At 39.7% G+C, this 21,377-nt stretch overlaps 1 protein-coding gene across 1 annotated transcript in view; it reads right to left on the bottom strand.

Moving 5' to 3' along the window:
* Nucleotides 1-20,168, bottom strand: part of LOC128950066 (inositol polyphosphate 4-phosphatase type II-like) — a gene marked incomplete at its 5' end in the record, with an annotated part of 124,900 nt that extends 104,732 nt beyond the window's left edge. The window contains one exon of the mRNA XM_054294944.1: nucleotides 20,155-20,168. Within this exon, the coding sequence (XP_054150919.1) occupies nucleotides 20,155-20,168 (14 nt within the window). The remainder of the gene's footprint in view (nucleotides 1-20,154) is intronic.
* Between the last annotated feature and the right edge of the window lie 1,209 nt (nucleotides 20,169-21,377).

Genomic DNA, 21,377 nt, shown 5'->3' with positions numbered 1-21,377 from the left:
TTACAGATGGGTCCTTCTGACAAAAATCAAAAGCAAGACAAAACTCCATTAGATAAAAATGCATTCATTTTTATCTAATTAATTCCAGGAAACATTTCAAGATATTAACTAAGCTAGCATGAATGCCAAGGGTCACGTGCCCAGTTTTCTAATAAAACCCATTCAATTTCCAATGTTAAAAAAGCCATATCCAGCAGCTGAATTGTCCAAGTTAATTCAGAATCAAACCCCAAAAATACAACCCCAAAAACACAAGCCAAAACACCTCCTACACACAGATTTATGACTTTTATTTGTCATACCACAAATAAAGAGTCCAAGTCCTCATCCACAACAGCAACAGCCACACTGAAAAATGACAAACAAAACATGAGGATGTAATGAGGTCAATGAACACTGGAGATGAGTAGAGAGTCTAACCTTAAAGGGAGACAGACAGTGTCTGTTTCACACACATCATTTGAAACACCCCATATAAAAGTTTATCACATCTTTCTGAAGACAGAAAAATCCCATTCTCACATATATGCCCCAACTTAGTCATTATTTTGTACAGTACCAGTATCATCAGAATTATTTTGAAATTAATCCTGAGTCTTCTCTCCATCTTTAAAACTTCCATAAAGTTGGCCAAAATTAATTTTGTCACTTCTAGCTTATTTCACAAAGGAAAGAATAAAAAGGCTCAAAATGCTTTTCAATATTTTGGCTAGCAAATCAAAAAAATATTTTTAAAATCTAAGAAGCTAATAATTTAACTTTAAAAAGAACCAAACACCAGCAAAATCACAATAAGTATTTCCATACACATCTCCTAGAATTCGCTACAATTTCCTCTATTTGCACATAAATATTAGCACCATTAAAAACCATCTTTATTCAGATGTACAAGAACGAAAATGGGCAGTTAAACCAAAGTATACCAATTGTTTATTTATGCACCTTCAATAGACATGGCCTAAACGAGAATAATTTCTTTTTGTTGCAGTCTGTGATTTCATTAAGTCACTCTGCTCAGCTTTAAGCACTAAAGATCTTGAAATAATACCTAATTTAATACTGCTGCAAGAACCTTAACTCCAAAGCTATCAGCACAGACCTCATCAGAGAGCCATTAATAAAATGCTCTTTATTGAAGTCTATCTTTTGGTTTTGAAAAGATCAGAGTGGAATAAAACCCACATTAATGATCTTCAGTAATCATTCCCTGCAAAAACTAAAACATGCTTGGACTTGAAAGCACACATTTAAAAATAATAGCTGAGCATTCTTTTAAAAGGAAGGCCCAGCACTGATCTAAATTTCATGTGAGGCTTCAGCTCAAGATTATGTTAGGATTAACAAAGTGTGCATGACAGGTGTGATTTAAAGACTGCAGCTTAAAATTCTCCTCCTTCCACACAAATCTCATGGCACAGAAAGGCAGTGATTTATGTACCACTCTCTACCACAAACCTTTGAGCAATCCACAATTGCAAATACCTTGAGAGGGACAGTTTCAGGGCATGTGAAGGTCCTCAAAAACGCCAAGAATTCTCAAGGTTGGTCTGAGGGTCTGAGTTAACAATACTTCCCTTTTCCCTTGTGCATGTAAGAATAAACCAAGAGCCCTTGAATGAAGCCCATGAAGAACGTTTTGCAAACACAAGAGTGACAGACTTGCAGACCTCTGCAGGAAGGTTGATTGTGTGAAATAGCAAGCTCAAAAGCTAGACATTTATGGAAGCTGTTTTCTGGTCAATATTCATCTCATAAAAGCCATCCATGTCTATGTAAAACTAAATGCCTTTGTCCTGCAGAATGGAGGACCTAAGATGCTGGAGCCAGGACATCAATTCTCTGCTCCACCTGTCCTCTCGTTTCTGTCATGGTAGTTTTTGTTTCCCCTACCCCAATTTAATTCAACTGTTAATTTATTTTCTACCTAGCATCTTTGTCCTTAGCACACAGCAATTCCTTCCATGCTGCCACAGTGAAACACGTCCTTCCTGAGGCAGCACTTCCCTTAATTCCTCACCATGACTCACAACAGGACAAAGAATGACATTTTCAGCCTCTGTCAGAGGGAAGTCAGACTGCACAGCACTCAGCACCCAGACCCTTCTTTTCTTCAAAAGCCATGTGCCAACCCAGGCGTATTTTCTCCTGAGATATTTCTCTCCTGGAAGAGAGAATTGCTTTTCCTGCCTAACAGTGAGCTGAACACAGTGATCTACAAAGCCCTGCTGAGGAAAGCTGGTATTTAACACCTCAACCTGGACAGCACCAGGATGGATCACATGTCATAAGCATCCTTCCAGGATTCCTGGACTCCCATGATCAGAAACTTCTCTTTGCTGGTAGGCCAAACTTCTACTCTTTTCCATTCTTCACTACCAAGAATTTGATAATAAAGTTTGCTGCAGAAGTTTCCTTTTCATGTAAGTCATTATGACGTTTTACCACTGGCATATGAAACAAAAGTTAAGTTGGTTACTCTTTTTTATTTTATGGACATAAAAAGGAAACTCATGCAAATAAATGCCTTCATTTAAAAAAATTACCATTCCCTCTTTTTAAGTTTTATTTGTGAACACAGCTGGTAGAAGCCTTGGGAAAAGGCACACAGCTGCTGAAGGACTACTTTTTGGCACATGTCTCTTCCAAGTTCTTCCAAATGACAGAACCCATTTTACTCCTAACTTCAGTTTCTACTTAAAAATACCATACCAGTTATCCATAACATATAATCACAGAAACTTGGTTCTTCCAAAGACAACATTAAGAAGCAGCAACTGGAAATGTCAGCATCATGAGAAGTATTATTAGTCTCACGGCCAAAAAATTCCTGTTGGTTCTTCTGGTTTGCCATGTATTGATGATCATTTTACAATCATGCACTTCACCTGCCTACACACAAGAGAGCTCCTGCCAGTACTATAGCTACCATAACCCCACAAATCCAAGTGAAGTCTGGAAGATATTTTTTTTTCCCTGCTAAAAAGTGATCTTCAAATGACAAAGAATTATTCAAGGTTTAACCTTTTTGTTCATCTACTGTGTTGTGGATGCTAAAGATCTCTCAAGGGCAGAGCTACTGTTCTTGTTCCATTTCACCAAAGACATAAGCACAGTGTCATCCCAGCAAACTACACTTTCCAGGAAAGAACGTCTGTAGGCTGGCTTCCATTTTGTCTTGCATATTTCTCTGTAAAGATAAGCACCAGTGCCTGGTGAACATCGTTTAAGAACACCAAACTTCCTGAGCAGATGCTCAGTTTGCTTCCAGCACTGCCTCCATATAGCAAAGCAACGACAAAAGCCACTTCCAGTTATGCAGCTCAATTGTATTAACAGCAGTATTTCTTCCTCTCCCTTTTTTTCTCCCCTAAATTTCCCACATCCTGTGCTGATAATAAACAGCTCCAATGCATTCTGTATAAATCCTGCTCTGTTGGCAACCCATGAATCATGTGGCAGTATAATTCCTCGTGCCTGCAGGGCACAGATAAAGGCTGCCCCGTGGCACGGGGCCAGTGCAGCACATTCACTGGTTCCAGACACCAGGAGTCGGCATGGTCACGCTGAACCCAGAAAAGGGTTTTACTCTTTTCTCTGTATATCTTATTCTTTTGTTAGTAACCACAAATCAAACTAGGCTCTGTGCTTGACTCGGAGCAACCAGCTCACTGGCCACCAAGTTTGCATCACAAAGGAAAGTCATCTCTGCTTTTCTAAACTCCCACATTCACAGCCTTTTTATATTAAGGCCTTAACAAACTCCATCTGCAAAGTTTCAAATTCAAAATTATCAAAGTTCGCATACATGTCTTTTAACTTTCACTTACATGTCTTTTAACTTTCTTTTAATCCTTACCGTAACATTGGCAAATATATTCCTGGGTGTGATCTACTAGCATTTATAATAGGATTTCACAGAAATTTTTTCTTGTACAAATATTTTAATATACACCACTTTCCATGAGGAGACACACACACATTAGACTGCACTAAACAACTGTTCGGTTATCTACTCCTGACTTTCCTGCTCTTTATTTTCTGAGAATAAGATTTTCTCTCTCCATATATGAAAGAAAATTATTCATAAACGGTCTCATGCTCCTGCAAACTTCAGTAATTTCTGTACAACAGTAGATCAGTAGATCAGAAAAACCTGACACCCACATTTCAAATTTTAAAGAAACAAACAAAAAACCTCTCCACTTGTTTGCATATTAAAACAAGCAACACCACCATACTCAAAATAAGTGAAAACAAGCTGCAGTGAATAGTCAGGGTGAAGCCCCCAGAGGCTGACTGGCAGCCAAGCAGGACAACACAAAATATTTCAGCAAAGGTTACACACAGTAACATTTAAGTTAAAGGCAGCTCAGTCGGGTAACTAAACGAAATGCCAGCTCAAATCACATTCCTGACCATCACACACAGTAATATTCCATGGAACTCACTCCAGTGTATCTGCAGCTGCAAAAAAGGGTTAATAAACCAAGAATCTATGGAAAAGCTTTGGATCCCTATTCATTTCAGGTAGACAGATGAACTCTAGCTACAAAAGCATTAAAAGAAAAAAATCTGTTTCTATTACCTTGATTGCTGTGTATTTATATACCTTTGTGAAAGAAAAAGAAGGAAAAAAGAAACACACTATAGGTTTTTTACTTGGTTTAGCTGTTCAGAAACTGTTTTAAATTATGGCACTCTTCCTCCATTCTGGTCAGAATTCACCACACAAAAGAGTTTGGGCTGAAATGAGTAACTTTGCCTTCTCCCACAGCCCAAGACCCCCAGAGATAAAATGAATTACTTATGAGGAATTTACCTGCAGAAAACTAAAACCATTCCTCTCCACGAGTGATACTTTCACAAGGGGCATGAATAATACTGCTTCAGAACTCCTCACTGGAGTCAGGAACTGCCTTTGGCAGTGGAATGCACGCTGGTTTGGGGAAGAGGTGAAAAAATTATGCGCAAACAAGTTGTTGCACCAGGATGGAAAATAAATTCTAAAGCCGCTGGTAGCCCCCTGGCATCCCAAGGAAGAAACTCAACTTTTCTACTTAGTTAGAATGCAGATGGCTAATATCAGTAGAGTCTAAAAGCTGGGGTAGTCTTTAACCAAAAGCAAAGAACTGAAGCTTTTGGAACATCCCAAACACTATGCCACAGCACGTGGGGACACCCAAACCAGACAGATAGCAGTGTATTAAAGACTCCAAGCAGGTCTAAGTTTCTCAGCATCCCTCTATTTAGAACTAGTGACAAGAAAAGTGGCAGAACCTTACTAGAAAAAGTGAACTTCCTTGCATCCAAATGCAAATAGATAAAAATAGATAAAAGTCACTGTTTAAAGACTGAATAATACCAAAATAATTTAAACAAGAGATCCCCTTGTGACTCAGCATAATTATTTTTCTTTCAGAAAAGATTAGTTTTCAACCTAACTGAATCCTATCTTCCAAATGACCATATCTTCAAATGTAATTGAAAAATTGCAAATTCCCTTTGGGCTGTACTCCTCTTGAATTCTTTTGGGCACTCCATGACTGCTGCTATGCTTGCACTGCCCTGGGGACCATGACTGCTATTCTGGGCCACAGCAGACACACTCAGCTATGAATCTGGCACAGTTTTAACCACCTGGCCTGGATTCAGTGGCAGAGGCTCAAAGCACCCAAAATTCCTGTTTTGTCCTGAGGTGTGTAAAAGAGTAAGAGCATTGCCTTGCTTAAAATAGTGACAGTATTGTTGTGCTAATTACATACATCCACATAAGCACAGGATCGGTACTGTAGCCCCCAACACAACCTTCCTCATTCCTCCTTACCCTATTCTCGCTAATTACTTAAAATGAACAATAAAAAAACCCAAATAACAAAACCCCCCACAAAACTAACCCAGCCGAAGAACCTCTTCCAAACCAAACCATCACACTCAAGCACCTCAAACCAATTACTTTTAAAATTAATTTTAAAAATAATAAGCATTACATATATTCACACTGTCAGAATAAGAGGTCCCTGTATCAAAATCTTCTTTGACAAAAAACCCTGCAAGAGAATAGGAATTTCAGAAAGGACTTGCTGACAGAGCTGAAATTTCCTAAATGCATTCTTGTTGCTGTTCTAAACACTTACTTTCCTTTCCAGTGGTCCTTTATAACAAAGATTTAGAAGCAAAAGGCATCACAGCCTTCATGGACCTTCCTGTGACTGTAAGAACAGGAGTAATGAACACACGTTCATATTTCAGTTTAAGAGTTTTATTGCTAAGTTTTTTCACTAAAAAAGGATGGAGAGGGAAGCAAAATGTGTTTGTTTTTTGACTCCCAGGAATGTGTTTCATCCAGACCCCTGATTAATGAATTCTTGGAAAGGTGCTTGGTCTTCCTCTCTGAAGTTAATGGAGCATACTGCTTTGTGTAGGTAGGCTGAACTCTGCATTCTAACAGAGATGCTCTGTTGGGCACCACTCTGGAGAAGTCAGGGTCACATTTTTCAAATGCACACGGAGTCTGAAAATGGTGCTGACACATTTCTTCAAGCAGTTTTAAAAGTGCCTGAGGAGATACATGGGGCTAAAAAAAAAAAAAAAAAGTATCTCAAATACCTAAAAAAAATGGGAAATTGGATGTCTAATTTGATTCAAATCCATTGAGCAGCCCATTGACATCTCCAGGTGTATAAGTATCTCCCATCAGAATACCTTTATAAAATCTACCCATAAGAGTTAACATACTCTTCAGCTACAGCAGAAGTTCTAACATGAAGGAAAAAAATGAAAAAACATTAAAAACTCATGTTTCCTTCTTAAAAAGCACCTTAGACAATCCAGTCCCATTCCAGACCTTTCAGTCTTTTTCCAGCCCAGTGTATAAGCTATGATTTCCCCAAAGGCTATACAGCACATAAATAGTAACATCTACAGTCTTAGTAGGTTACGTGCAAACTCTGTGTGTTAGGGGAGTAACTTTGTCATGCAGGATAAACTGCCTTTTTTCTTTGCACTGCTGTGGTAAATCCATGCTAAAAGGTAAAAAAGTAACAAATAGTGACATGCAGCAGAGCCTATCACAAATTACATAAATCTAATTCTACAGGTGAATGAAAATTATATAAGAATCAACTGCCTTTGCAGCAGCCAACTGAATGAAAAATATTCAGTGAAATTTATGTCAGAAATCTCCCTTTTGTTCAAGGGTATGATGTGTTGTGCTTTAAAAGACAAACAAGGTAGGACCGTGAAACAGAGGATGCCACAAATCATAAAGCCATTGAAAAGAAACTGTTATTTTTTAGGGCACTTTTCAGAAATCTGTAAGTTTGTCAGCAGAACTGGTTTCATTTGCTACTGACCTGACTCTTCAACTTTCTGAAATTAACAGAAGGGAACTACAGCAGCAAGCACCATGAGCAACATAAAAAGTTCATGGCAAATTTAACAATTTCCATGAAGATCAGTGAGGAATCTACTCTTCCCTTTTTCTCTTTGCTTTTTTCAACAAATTTCCTTTCAGTTCCAAATAAGGACAGACTGATTAAGAATCCCATTATATCTGAAAAGACTGGATTCAAATACAAGTTCTGGAGCTGAAAGTAGGTAAATTTTCATGTACATTTACTGCAAAGAAAATTTTCATTAGCAAGAAATTTTCAGAGTTATGTGAACAGTAACACTTTTAACAGAACCCTCAGAAGAAAGACGTGGGAGCACTCAGTACATGTTGCAAACAACTCTGTGTTTGAAGTGATATCACCAGGGAAATCCTGCAGTCACACATCACTTCAACTTCCAGAGAGACACTAGAGAAAAGGATTTATTAACAGAACTCGTACATTTCCAGCTCTGGATCTGAAGCTAATCAAATGTAGCAACACAAGCACTACTTCAGCTCCCTTCCCTAAAAACTGAAAGGTTAAGGAGAGACAGTGAACTTGATCAGCAGTAACAAGGACTATCTAGATTTAGAAAGAGGAAAACACAAACAAACAAACAAAAAATGTAAATAAAGATACCTGATACCGTAGCCTACATTCCAGCCTTTTCCTTTAAACATCTTGAAGAAACTATACCTCAAAAAGTAGCATCTTTTCTAAGACTGCATGTCTCTAAATACAGGTATACAAATTCCTCCTGCATGAATACGAACTGCTCTATTAACATGCAGCAGACCTTCAATGCTATTCATTGTTTTATCATAGACTGTTTTCATTTTTCATAGGACTTTGTTAATATTGACTCTAGAAGCAGCACACAGGAAAAAGAGCACTAAGCAGCACACTCTGCTCTTGGGTACAAACTCCAGTCTTTACACCTAGCTTAGAAAATAATCCACCTATATGTGACCTCCTTACTGCTCTGAAAACCAGGAGGAGGAGTAAGAGATTAAAGGAAACAACTTAAGCTGCCTTCCAGAAATGAATGTAGAAACCTTCATGTAAGGACATGCACCTTTTAGAATCCTAGCCCTGTCTCCTGCAAATGCCACTGTGGCTGAGACACTAACCTACATTCCAGGCTGCAAGCAGCACCCTGCCCGCAAACTCCGAGCCAGCTCAAGCTCCAGCAGTTACACCACATGGAAATTCTGACTCATCCAGCCAGCTAGGCCTACGAGGTTTAAAGCACTATCAGGCCAAGGATCTTGACAGAAACAGTCCCTTTCCCCCCTAAAAGTATCTCCCAATCAAACCAAACCAAACCTAATTCAAGGGAAATCAAACACACCAGGTGAACATTCTTGGAATTTTATTTCAAACATTTAAAGGGTACTTTGTCTAATATCAGCTTTTAGAACAGTTTAAATTTCATGGAGGACAAGAAAATGAAAGCATTTTAGAAATATGAGCCAAACCAAACGTCCCCATTAACCACTGTGTTCTTCAGGAAGGTGAGGTGTTATTAGAAGTGAATGGCCTCACAGTAACAGGAGAGGCTAATTTAAGATAAAGTGATGATCTGCTTAAAATAACTGCTAATAATAATGCAATATTATTACATTAGTTTAATGGTAATGACAACGTTTCCTTCTTTGGAAAAGCCAACTTACATATTTCATTGAAAAATTAAATTATTTTAATAAAGTATTGAAGGCTTTTTCTCATATGTTGCAGGGCTAATCCTGAACAAGACATGAATACATCACATAAATGAGCAACCACAATAAAATGAAATAAAGTACTTGAATCACTATTTTGGTATAGGCAAGCACACTAGACAATTTGATATTCTCTGAACATGTTTTTAAGATATTAAGAAAAATACTTGCAAAATTCATCACATATAGACACCTGTAGTCAATGGTTACATCCAATTTGTCTTAAAATAAAAGTGAAAAAAAATCAGGTAACTCTAAAAGCAGCTTCATCTAGGAGTTTCAGAAACATCAAATAAACAGCGTGGTCCATGCTGAGCATACAGAACAGGCTGCACACCTAGCAGGGAAACCAAACTGCAAATCTGGAAAAAAAAATGAACTGGCAGGAAAAGGGGGGAAACAAACCAAACCCAGGGCAAATAATGCTTTGCTTTTTCAAACTGCATAACACCCCTTCACTTCTTGTTACCGTCTCTTCAACTCCTTCAAAAGATAGCTCATGGATTATGAGGAACAATAGTTCAGATGTTAAGAATGCCAGTGTCCTATTCCTGTGGAGTTTATGCCACTGGAGTCAACAGGCTTTTTGTCTTCATACTGAATACCCTGCTCATTATGAGTTTCGCCTGCCTGAGAACAGACATGAACACTTCAGGCCCTGTGGTCCCTCCGAGAGGAGCCTTTTCCAGGGGCCACTGAGATGCTGCCTAAGGAACTTCAGAAAGCAGTAGAGAAAAGGAATACATCCCTGCCCTACTATCAAATACTCTGTACAGGGCTAATTCTAAGTCCAGACAGAGTTATTCACCACGAGAGGACTGCAGGCTGATAATGCCAAGGTCGTCTTAATGGGCAATGAAACTTTGGACATGACTATTTTGGGTCAGAGAGAAAAGTCTCTCGGGAAGCCTCTCAATGAAATTGGGTCTATGTGCCTATACTTTAATTTATACTGCAAAGACAGTCTTCTGTCATACCCAAGCCTGAAAGCCATTTGGACCCAGCTAATTATTCAGAACCTTCCTTGTCTCACAGGGATGACGTTATTTCAAAACAGGGTAGCAATAATTGGGCAGTAACCATCCAGAGCTTCCACGTTCAGAGATAATTTCTTTAGCAAGAGTCTAGCAATTACTTCTTTTTGAAAAGCTGCCAAGTTATTCAGCAGGAACAGAGGCAATGAGAATCTACAGCTATAACAATCAAAGACCTCAGTGTTCGATTTCGCTGAGGCAGCTGTGTGCCAAAATCCAAGCCTTCCAAGGATCTCAAAAACATACTAACCGCTGCCTTCTACAGGCAAAAAATCACATTTGTCCCTCATGACACAGACCTTCTGTTCAGAAGCAAACAAACCTGTCTGAAGGGTTCTCAACAGAGAAATTATTTTTCCAACACAAACTCATGGATCTGCATTTTAAGACAAAACATACCTACACACAACTACTCACAGTGTAGATGCTGTTGCAATGAAAGGAAATAGCTTGTAACTCTGGATGCACTTCTAATACACCCAGTAAAACTTCTGTAAAGTAGGGAAAAAAACCCTGAAGCGCTGTGATACAATGCTGCTCCAACTGCTGCTGCCAGATTTTGATGGAAATAGTAGAGACCAATTTCTAAGACACTTACACCTGCACAATTTGTTTTTGCTAAAAGACCCAGACTTCTACTCCACGGAGAGATCTAGAAATTTTCTTTCTTTCACTAAAAATACAGTAACAAATGCCCACGGTCTTGCCTTAGAACCAAAAAGCTGAGCAATGTAGACAACCATAGGCAACAGTGAGATACATGAAGTAAAATGATTTCAGATTCCACCAGAAAGGGTTGTCAAGGCAGATATCAAGTCAGACTAACATATAACATAGACACACTCAAAACCTTCATTTTATCTCACAAGAATACATATGCTAGAAATGTTCTGCTTACTTACTATTCCTGATGTGTGTGACAACATGTCTGCTTAGCAACTTGCAGACGAAATACATTCCTCTACTTCCTCTCCAGTGAGAGACCTCTGAATTTCGTTGACGTTAGTGAGACTGTGTATACAGCAAGGGATTTAAGGATGATAAGCCTGCAAGAATAAAGATCAACAGCTGCATGGTACTCTAAAAGTATTCAACTATTCTTGCTTTAAAAATACCATGATTGCAATGAGAAGAACTCAGGAGGGTGGTGGAGGGTGAGGTGGGAAGGGAGGACAGAAGGGAGGGGGAACAAAATGCACTGAATTCTCATCACTGAAGAATGGTGAAAAAAACCACCAAAAAAAGAATAAATAGAAACATAACCAATGTCTCCCTGTGTCAGTGAATCCTTGGTTATAACCCAAGATCTCACCTAAAAGTAATAAATTCAAGGTGAAAGGACATCTCAGACACCACAAATTGCCAGAACACTACAAAGCAGCTGATGCTCTGCTGAATGCAGTAACTGCTTTGCACACTGAAACCTTGGGCCCACAATTGTTGCTGTTGATAGTGCTCATTCACATTTATGCTGCTGAGATTTTGACAGGACCACATGCACTAAATTCTGACCATGCTACAAGACTGCATTTTTTTCGTTTGTTCTCCTGGCTTTCTGGTCATCACTACGCAAGCTGCATTGTTTAAAAACGATGCATGTTAGAAGGCAGGGATTCTTGCCCTCTCTTTGAGATCACACAATCTGTGACGAACAGGACAAAACAAAGAACAGATCAAAACAAAATCCTCATTTTTGGCATGAAGAAAGACAAGCATGGAGAATTTCAGCCACATGGGAATTTAGCTCTGTAAAATACTGCATAATGATTACATCAAGAGGCTTTGATTACTGTAAAATACAATGATACGTGCACTTCTAACAGCATTGGAAATCCTAAATGATTACACAAGCCTTTCATGTTTATTCATCAAATATTTAAAATACAGCATAGTACAAAACGTTGAACTAGTTTGCTTTGAGAGCAATTTACTGTGCTCTTCCAGCAAAAATTTGCTCAAGAAGATAAAGTCTCACGTTACGTCCAGTGCATATGTTTCTAACGTTATTTTTTAATAGAATTATTTCCTCAGCTTTAGTTTTTAGGTACAAATTTTCAAATGTAAACATTTACTGGTACAAGCATGGCTGTAACTGTAAAAGACACTTTTATGAGGCACACGGCAGAGGAAGAAAAATCTGTTCTAACAGATTGAATTTGCTGCTTTCAATTTCACAGAGCACACACTCCAAAACCTCCAAAGAAAAATCTGGTTCCAACCTCTGAGTACCTGCTCTCATAGCACAGAAGCAAGGGCAGACTTACCACTGCTCCATACACCTTTCTTTTCATCTTTTCAATCCTGATGGGATACTTTGCTCTGTTTGACATCAATCTCTACAAAGGGTGCAATGTCTACAAACCCTTCAGAAGGGGTAAGCAAGGAAGGAGATAGGAGGTGGGGTAGCCCCACATGTTAGGAAGGGCTCTGTTAGGATTGTCTAGAGCTGGGACTCAAGGAGAAAAAGAGAGTTTGTGGCCCTTGGAAGAAAGGGAAAGCAATGCAGGAGGACTACAAGGATTCCATTCGCTTATACAGGGAGAAAATTAGAAAGACCAAAGGCTAGCTGACATTTCATTTGGCGTCTGCCATCAAAGACAGTAACAAATGTTTCTATAAATACGTTAGCTACAAAAGGAGGGCTAAGGAGAACCTCATCTTTAATGGATGCAGAGACACACAGAGACAAAAGACGAGGGAAAGGCTGAGGTACTTCAAATGCCTTCTTTGCTCCAGACTTTAATAGCAAGGCCAGCTGTTGTCTGGCTACCCGTGCATCTGAGCTGGAAGAACTGATCAAGAAATGAAAAACTGACAACAAATAAAAAATGACCAATGAGAACAAACAAATCTCATCCTTGAAGTGACTCTAACATTTCCATGTTGCTGCATTTAGCTCAAGGAAATCCTTCACCCCTGTGGTGTGCCTGGGCTCCCTAGGAGGGCTTCAGTATCCAGCACCAGCCATCCCTCCTGAGGGATGAGCAGCTCCTCCAGTGCCTTGTCCAGTAAAATTTACAGGAAAATGCAATCATTTACTAATTCGTTCTTTTCTTCCTAAGCAATTTTCAAGGCAACCCTTTAAACTCTCAGAGAATACCATTAGTCTCATTGCTAGGTACTTGTACAAACCTTTGCCCAAATGTCAGCTCTTAGAACAAACCTTTGCCTGATGTGAGGCAGCAAATAACATTTGATTGGCAGAGCAGGTGGAAAAGGAAAAGAAAATAGAAAATTAACAAACAGTAGGTTACAATTTTCCCTGAAGATACAGGAAGAGGGAGGAGTTTTCCTCAATAAGAAAAGAAAAAAAAGTAATAAAAGGGTAGGAGAAAAAGTAGTAGATAGTTTCAAAGGGAGAAAGATTTTTGCAAAACCAAATCCTCCCACTAAATTTTCAAAGGTGAGGTGCAAAGAGCAGTAAGGCTACAAATGGACTTTAAGCCTATAACTGTAACTTGACCAGTCTTGACACTTCTCCTCAATTCTCTTACAGATAGACTAAGATATATGAAACCTATTTGTAGCTCAGCCACTTCAAAGAAAGAATTTATATCAATATAAACCCAAAGAAAAGTCAGTAGTTTGACTTTCCCTTTTTGCATCCAAGACTTTTAAAAAATACGGAAACAACTGACAATACTTTAGAGGGATTCAACATGCAGGTGCCTCGAAGAATCAAAAGACGTTCCTCTCCTCCTCCTAATAATGATGTTTAATAAGAACATCCAGCCTGATGCAAAAGGAAAACTAAATCTATCATCAAATATATATTTATGAAAAAAATAGATGATTTTGCAGAGAAAGATGAACATCTAAAGCTTTAATGCAAGTACTTCTGTGGGTAGGACTGTAGCAGACTACAGTACTGCTCTATTACGGAGAATGAGATAATAGGAGTTTCTAGTTTAAGGCAATATTTCTCTGCAAATCCTGCAGAGACAGCAGGGAACACAACTGATAAAGGGAAGACTTAGGTGTTTTTGTCTTTAAACAAAGTATACCACTTTGCTTCAGCTTTTGAAGATAAACTGTTTCGGTATTTTTAGCATTCGCAGGAATGAGGGACTGTGTGCACTGTGGTGCAGGCAGAGAACGGGAAGGCGAGGTAGAGATTTCACATTGATCTCTGCCAATGCATTTTACACACTGCCCTGCAGCACTCCTGGTGCTCCAGTGTCCCCTCAGCAGAGATGGCAAAGGCACAAGGACCAAACTGCATGGTGGTGGTGGTGTAACAGGGATCAGTGCCCACAAGGGAACACAGAACGCTGTCACTTCAGATTTGGCTTAACTCAAAACGCCTCTGTCGTGATGGACAGGCCTCATTTTCCAGCTCACCCCAGCAGGATTCAATTTTAACAGGGGCGCTTGCAAAATCAAGAAACACACAAAGCAAAGCCTTTTGCAAAATATCATTCCCAGTGAACAGGTTTAATAGAAAATTTAAACCCCAAGAGTTAGAAGACAAGTTATTTAAAGCCTGAGTAATCTTAAATTGCCACTTTACAAGATATATTCCCATATCAAAAACAGAACTTCTAGCCCCACTACTTCTAAGATTATCAAATGAGTCGACTTTTATTCTGAGTGATTAAGATGAAATTTGGGGAGTAAAAAAAGGGAGACCGGACTGTCAAATGCAATATTTTAACAGTATTTTATACATCCAGTTTCTCCTTGCCCTCAGGAGATAACACTGGAGTGGCTGTGTGTAACTTTCAGTACCGCACATGAATTCCAATAGTAATATCCATCCAAAGGAGATTATCTTTGAAGGGATGACGCAAAGATCAGATATAGAAAGTTCCCAGCAGGTTCAGAAAGTTGCTCCTGCCTCTGTTCCCAGCACTTGTCCATGTGTGGATGAAAAAGAAGTGGCCAACTCACTGGGTATGAGGTTAATTCTTGCTGCAGGATAGACATATTCCAAACAAAGAACAACACCCACTGCCTCCCAGATGAGGAGCAGAGGAGGAGGAGGAGTCCACACTGAGTAGACTTCTCTCAGTGGAACACAAAACCATCAGCTTTGTATTCTCTGTGGCTCTGCCATGCAGCAGTGGTACCTGACTCGTGCTATGCAGTATTGTCCCAGAGAATGAGCCCAGCTTCAGCTCTAAATCTTGCCAGACCAAACTGGGCTAACCTACATGCCTATAAGAAAGGTAAGAACAGCATGCCTGTGCAAAAGTGGGACAGAGGTAATTTTTCAACGATTTATAAGCCTATAATTCTGATCTTATTTGACAATGACATAGAACAGGTACAGCCCCAGCATTACAAAAAACCCAACTTTATAAAATCCTAAAGACAGTGTAGCTCAAGCCAGCAAAACATAAATTTGCCCACGGCAATATGAGAAGAAAAATCTTTGTGATGTAGAAACAGATGTCACTATGCATTTCTCACAATATGGCATTACCCACCGATCTGTATGCGTGGCTTCGCTGGAAATATTTAAAGGATATTTCATAAGCGTTTCAGCTACGTTGTTCTGAGTATATCTAAGTGAACTGGGAATACCATAGTCTTTCTTAAAAGTTTCTATTTACGTGAAAACTTACAGTAACAAATCACTTAGAAAGACTAGTCAAAACAAACAAAAACCCCCCTTTCATCAACCTAAAAAGCCGCAATAACAGAAAATCTGACACAGCCAAGATATAATTATGATCAACATCAGACAGAGAAGCATAAAAAGTGAGAAGTGCAGTCTGAACATTCCGGGTGTCAAGCAGAGTGAATGTGATCCCAGCTGCACAGTATTTCAATATAATTAAACCATACTTCTTACATAATGGAAGTGAAGTGACAGTCAAGAGTGAAGCAACTAAAAGCTTCCTGGTACAGGAATACTAGCATTGAAAGGTAATTTTCAAGATTTTTTTTTTTTTTTTAAAGAGCAGGCCAAAAATAAATTCTGGTTGTTTCTCAATGAGGAGCATCTTCTTTCACTTTAATGTTATCACTTGTGTGCACAACTCAAGAAGTATTTAGTTAGTTTTCTATTATAGTAAAATTCCAGCAGATTTGAAAATGAGAGCAAATTCTCTTGTACAGTCAGAGCCAGGTTTAACAAAACCCAAGTGTCATGGTTTGACCCGGAAACAGGATTTCTGGGATGTTGTGTGGATGGGGCCAATGAGTGCTCAGATTTGAATATTGCCATCTGGCCTAACCACTGGGCACTGGGATCCACCTCTGAGAACACAGGGTAAAAGCAGGGCTCTCCCCCGGCAGCTTCTCTTTGGATTTCCGGCGGCGAAGGAGTTGGGTCTCTTCCCCCGGCCCAGTTGCTGGCTGGGCGGGGGGAGGGGAAAAGCCATGCGGCCCGGCCCGGGAGAGGTAGGCCTGGCCCCCCCCAAGGGTGGAAGGAAGAAGTAAAGAAATGCCAGGAAGCAATGGGCAGCCTGTTCCCCCCCCTTGGAGACAGACAGAGAGAGAGAGAGGGCAGCCTGTGTTTGTGTGCCGTTACCTTGAAAGCAGTAAACATGTGCTGGCAGCAGGCAGCCCGGCTGAGGAGATGGGGGGGGTGCAGCCAGGAGTCCAGCCGCTTGGAGGAGTTTTTCACCCTTTTTTTTTGGACAATGAAAACTTCACAGAACATTACCCCTTCCTAGACGAGAGATAAGAGTGGAGGAGGACGAAGGAAATGAGCGAGTGATGAAGGTCTGGACCAGAGAGAGAGAGAGAGTGAGAGATGTTGGAAAGATGGAGAAGAGGGAGTGGCATTTTATGCTGGACTCTTTTGTGTAGCCATGGACAGAGCTATGTTTCCGTGTAATACAGAGACTGAGTCCAGGGGGAGAAATGTCCCAGAGCCAAAGAAGATTCAGTGTGGGCACCCCTCGGCCCCAGGGGGTATATAAAATATGGGGGGGACAGATGTCCCAGAGGTGAGAGATTGAGCTTTTCTGGAACTGGACACAGCCTCCTTAAAAGGACAACCCTGGAAGCAGCCCTGATTCTGGTCCGGTGGTGAGAGCACCGGAACAAGGACGGAAAAGGCCACCATGACACATGGAAGGACTCCCTCTCCTCTTGAGGAACTGAAGTCGAGTATTCTAAAGGGTGGTGCTGGACCCAGAATTGATTTTGGATTGTATTGTATTGGGAATTTGGGGGGGGGAGGAGGAGGAGGAGAGTGTTTTTGTGAGGTTTTCATTTTCCTTGTGTTTTTTTTTTCCCCTTTCTTTTGTGTGTAGTTTGGTAATTGTTTTTGTAGTTTAGTTAATAAATTTTTCTTCTTTTTCAAGTGAGAGCCTGCTTTGTTTATTCCTGGTCAAAATCTCACAGCAGACACCAGAGAAGGTGTATTTTCGTGGGGGCATTTGGCCTTGTGCCAATGTCAAACCTTTGACAACAAGAAAATGCTTTACCCGTGATGTACTCACTGCCCTTTTCCCGCCTTCTCTACAGTCTTCTATTTGTGGTAGTAAAATCCTGCTGAGTTTAATTCATGCACAGAATTCACTTCCTATAGTTGCATCAAAATAAATAAGAAAAGTTAAAGTATTTATTTGTGACAAGAGATATTAACTACTTTGAGCTCATTAACTGAGGCAAGCAGTAGCACAGCCCTGATGCTGTGGGAATTATTGCTGTAACACGATTTCTGCAGAACAGCTCAGAGTCCAATCCAAGGTTTATTTCTGCTACAAATGCCCAATGATTTGAGCTCACATCTGCTCTGGAGCACAGCCTGGAAGAGCAGGGCATGCCTAGCAGGCCTGGATTCCCCCCCACCCAAAACTGGATTACCTGTCCGTTTGGAGGAATGGTGGGACTACATTTGGCAGCTGTAATACGTGGCAGCACTTTTTGAAGAACAGGAAAGCCAGCTCTGCTGCAGACTGGAGAATCAGAGCTGTGACACCACAGCCCTGGGAGCAGTTTCACTGCCAAAGGGACATATCCAGTTTGTTTGGTTTGATCTCCAAGCATGGAGATCCGTGCTGTTGCAGCTATGCTGGTAATGATATCAAATTATAGCTCGTTTTAACCTGACTCTTATGAGCCTACATAAACATCCAGACTTGAAAAAAAATCACCCAAACTAATAGAAAGCATGATGGTTTCTAATTAATTACAGGTAAGAAAGTCAAGTGATAGCATGACTGAGATTCTGGGATGTAAACAGAAGTGGAAATATTGCCACAGACGAAGTTGCAACTAGGGTAGCCTGGGGTGATTCACATATGCTGCAGCTCATCTTGATTTAAATCTTGCATCTTATTTAATTTTTTATTGCCTACATCCAGCTTAAAATGGTTGAGTAGTAAAAAATGCTAAATGTATGTAAATCAGAGATGAGATCAATACTTGCCCCCACAAAAAGGTCCTACAGCACAGATCTAGAATGTTTCACATAGGAACAATACAAATGCTACGACAAAAGAGAAAGGTATTATCTCGTGATTTACAAGCTACATCAGTGGGATTCCCTGGGAGAGACTCTAGTCCTGAACTACAATTGTAAGGAACAGTTACAGAAAGTCCTTACATGTTTGCAAAAAGCTTATCAAGTTCTATTAGTTCTCTAGGGTAGATCTTCTCTTTCATAAGTGGCAGTAGAGGAGCCTGGAGCTAGAAAAGCAGTAACACAGGGAAAAAGTACTACCAACCCAGTTCACTTTTATCACTTACTGATAGGATATTATTTTCCAGCATCTGTCAGTCAAAATGAAACTGGAAGGGAAGGACAAAGTCCAACTCCATTAACTCAATGCCTGTTACCTGTCCACAGGTGACAACTCTATTGAAGAAACAGCAGATCCCATTTTAAGTCCCTGTAGTCTAATCCAACACCAAATTTAAAATATATACATTATAAAATGCATATACATGTCCCTTCCCTTCTTAAACAGAGAAGAAATTCAGATTTGATGCTTAAGACACTCCACATATTCCCATGAAAGAGCACAGTGAGGGGACAGAAGCAACCTGCTGGCTCACAAAGGTTGAAAATTTAAACAAATAGACCAATAATTTTCTACCTGAAAAAATTACAAGTTCTCAAAACATAGAACTTTACTTTTGTAAGCAGCTCAAAGACAGTCCCAAGCTTCAAATCATGTCCTCGATTACCTTCTTCTAGATAATGAACATATATACAGCCAGGACAGAAGCTTGCACTTGCTTTCATCATGCTGGGTGCCAACTACAGAGCAATTCAGTCAATTCAACACAGGTGTCAACGTGGCCATTCTTGATGGCTGAGAGCAAACTAATCAGCTGGACTCCAGCCTGCTGCAGAAGAAAAATACACATCTCCCACAGGTCCTGTTATGACATCTAGCTCTGTCCTAGGCTAAGACAAAGGCTTAGCCCTTGTCTGAGGCTGTCTTGGATTATCTGGAACACATCAAATAGTACTCAAGCTCTTTATTTGGCAGTTTAACCACTCAGATTGTTCCTCTGACCTCCATGTATCAGCCCAAGTGAGTAACTCCCAAGAATAAAAAGCTGACTCTGTACTCAAGAGTCTACAACACTGGAACCCCAAATGATTCACCTTTAGCTGTAGAGTTTGGACTGCTACAAATCAAGAACAAAAGCAGCAACAGAAAGCTGCAGGTATCACCACCCAAGAGATTAAATAGGAGTAGCTCTCTCCCAAGTTACAGGCTCTACTGTCATTCTGGTTTATGCAGAGAAGTAAAATATTATCAGAAATATATTTCTGAAAAGTTATTCACAGCAGTGCTATCAGAGTCTATTCCATGTGTTCTCTGCTCTCAAAAAGCACAAGAGAGCAGTCTTTTCTTTGCCAGGAATACCTGTGCTGACTCATGTAACCAGTTAAAAAGCCAATAGCAAAAAGCCCACCTTAAGTGCATGGTTCTCTTTCTCTAGTCTCTAACATATCAACAACAGATGAAGTAGATTTTAGGCACAAGAGAACAACAAAACCAATTTGACATCAAACCATCTCCCCAATTTGCTAATGAGAGCCGAAGAACAACACAGCAAGAAACTCATTCCTCAGTCAGATCTGTGCACGGACTGAAGCAAAGCGCTTACCGTGTCTTGGGATTTATCTTTGACATCGTAGACCGTGAGTTTTATTTTAGTTTCCTCATAGATGGGGTATTCCGGTGGGAAGGTCACACCAGTCAGAAACAGAGGATCTTTTGTACCCTGTGCAACATGGGCAAACACTCAGTAAGGACAGCTGAGCAATGTGAAGGGTGTCACTGTGGAGGTACAGAAACCCAGAGGGTGCCAGCTGTCTACAGCAGAGAGATGGAAACAGCTCAGTTTTATTACCCAATCAAAGAGAAAAAACAAACAGCCTTAAAACTTTATCAGGAAAGCTAAAAGCAAACAAGCAAAACCCAAACAAAACTACAAGAACTTCCTGGAAAGTTTTTTTAACTGGGAAGGATATGAAGTGCTTCAGAGGCAGAGCCTGCTATCACATTTTTAAACAGCTCAGCTAGTACCAGGTTCTGGAATACAACCTATAATAACCAAAAAACCTTTCTTACTCCCTCAACACTTTTTGAAAGTACCAAAATTTCATCTTAATTTAGATGAACTAAGGATTTAACATGCACACACATACAAAAAAGAGCAATCTTCATTAAGCCACAATACTGAGTGTATAGAAATGCTACAGAGACTCTCAGTATTACATTAAGGATACTGATTTTGTGGAGAGGGGATTGAAATATTCCTCTTTAGGCTGTACTGCTATAAAATAAAATTCCTGTGCTTTGAAACATTATGATTACACTTAAAAGCTGTACACAGAACTAACTATATCATAGCTAAAGATGTACAATTAAATGAATAATGCAAAACATTATTTATAATTTCTTCATGTTTAATTACACCTAATTGCCAAAGATTACCAGGTGGGTATCATTAAATTTTCCATTAAGTAATTAAAAAAAAAAAAAAAAAGGCTTGTGCACGACAAAGGTAATTTATCTTACGGATTAACTTTCTGTGACCCTGCCTTGCCCTCCACCAAAGCTTGACTACAAAGCCAAGAACCTTGATAAAACAAATTCAGGAATTTATTGAGGTCTAGGACATTGTATTAGGAAATGCATCAACTTCTATTTCAAAGAATACATGGTTATCTATCCATCTTTTGCACAACATCATTCCAGACAGTCTGCAATGAGACATCCTGATCAGATACAAGATATTTGAATTAGACAGTTTCAGGATGGTTGAGGGCTGAAATCATAATAATTTAATTAGTAGTTGGTTGAAAGTAATCACACAAAGACCTC

Source organism: Melozone crissalis, unplaced genomic scaffold (genome assembly GCF_028551555.1).
Source record: "Melozone crissalis strain CALT ecotype California unplaced genomic scaffold, PUWL_Pcris_2 ptg000393l_1, whole genome shotgun sequence".
NCBI classification, from domain to species: domain Eukaryota; kingdom Metazoa; phylum Chordata; class Aves; order Passeriformes; family Passerellidae; genus Melozone; species Melozone crissalis.
Note: the sequence above shows the minus strand (reverse complement) of the source record. Positions and strands in the feature narration are given on the sequence as shown.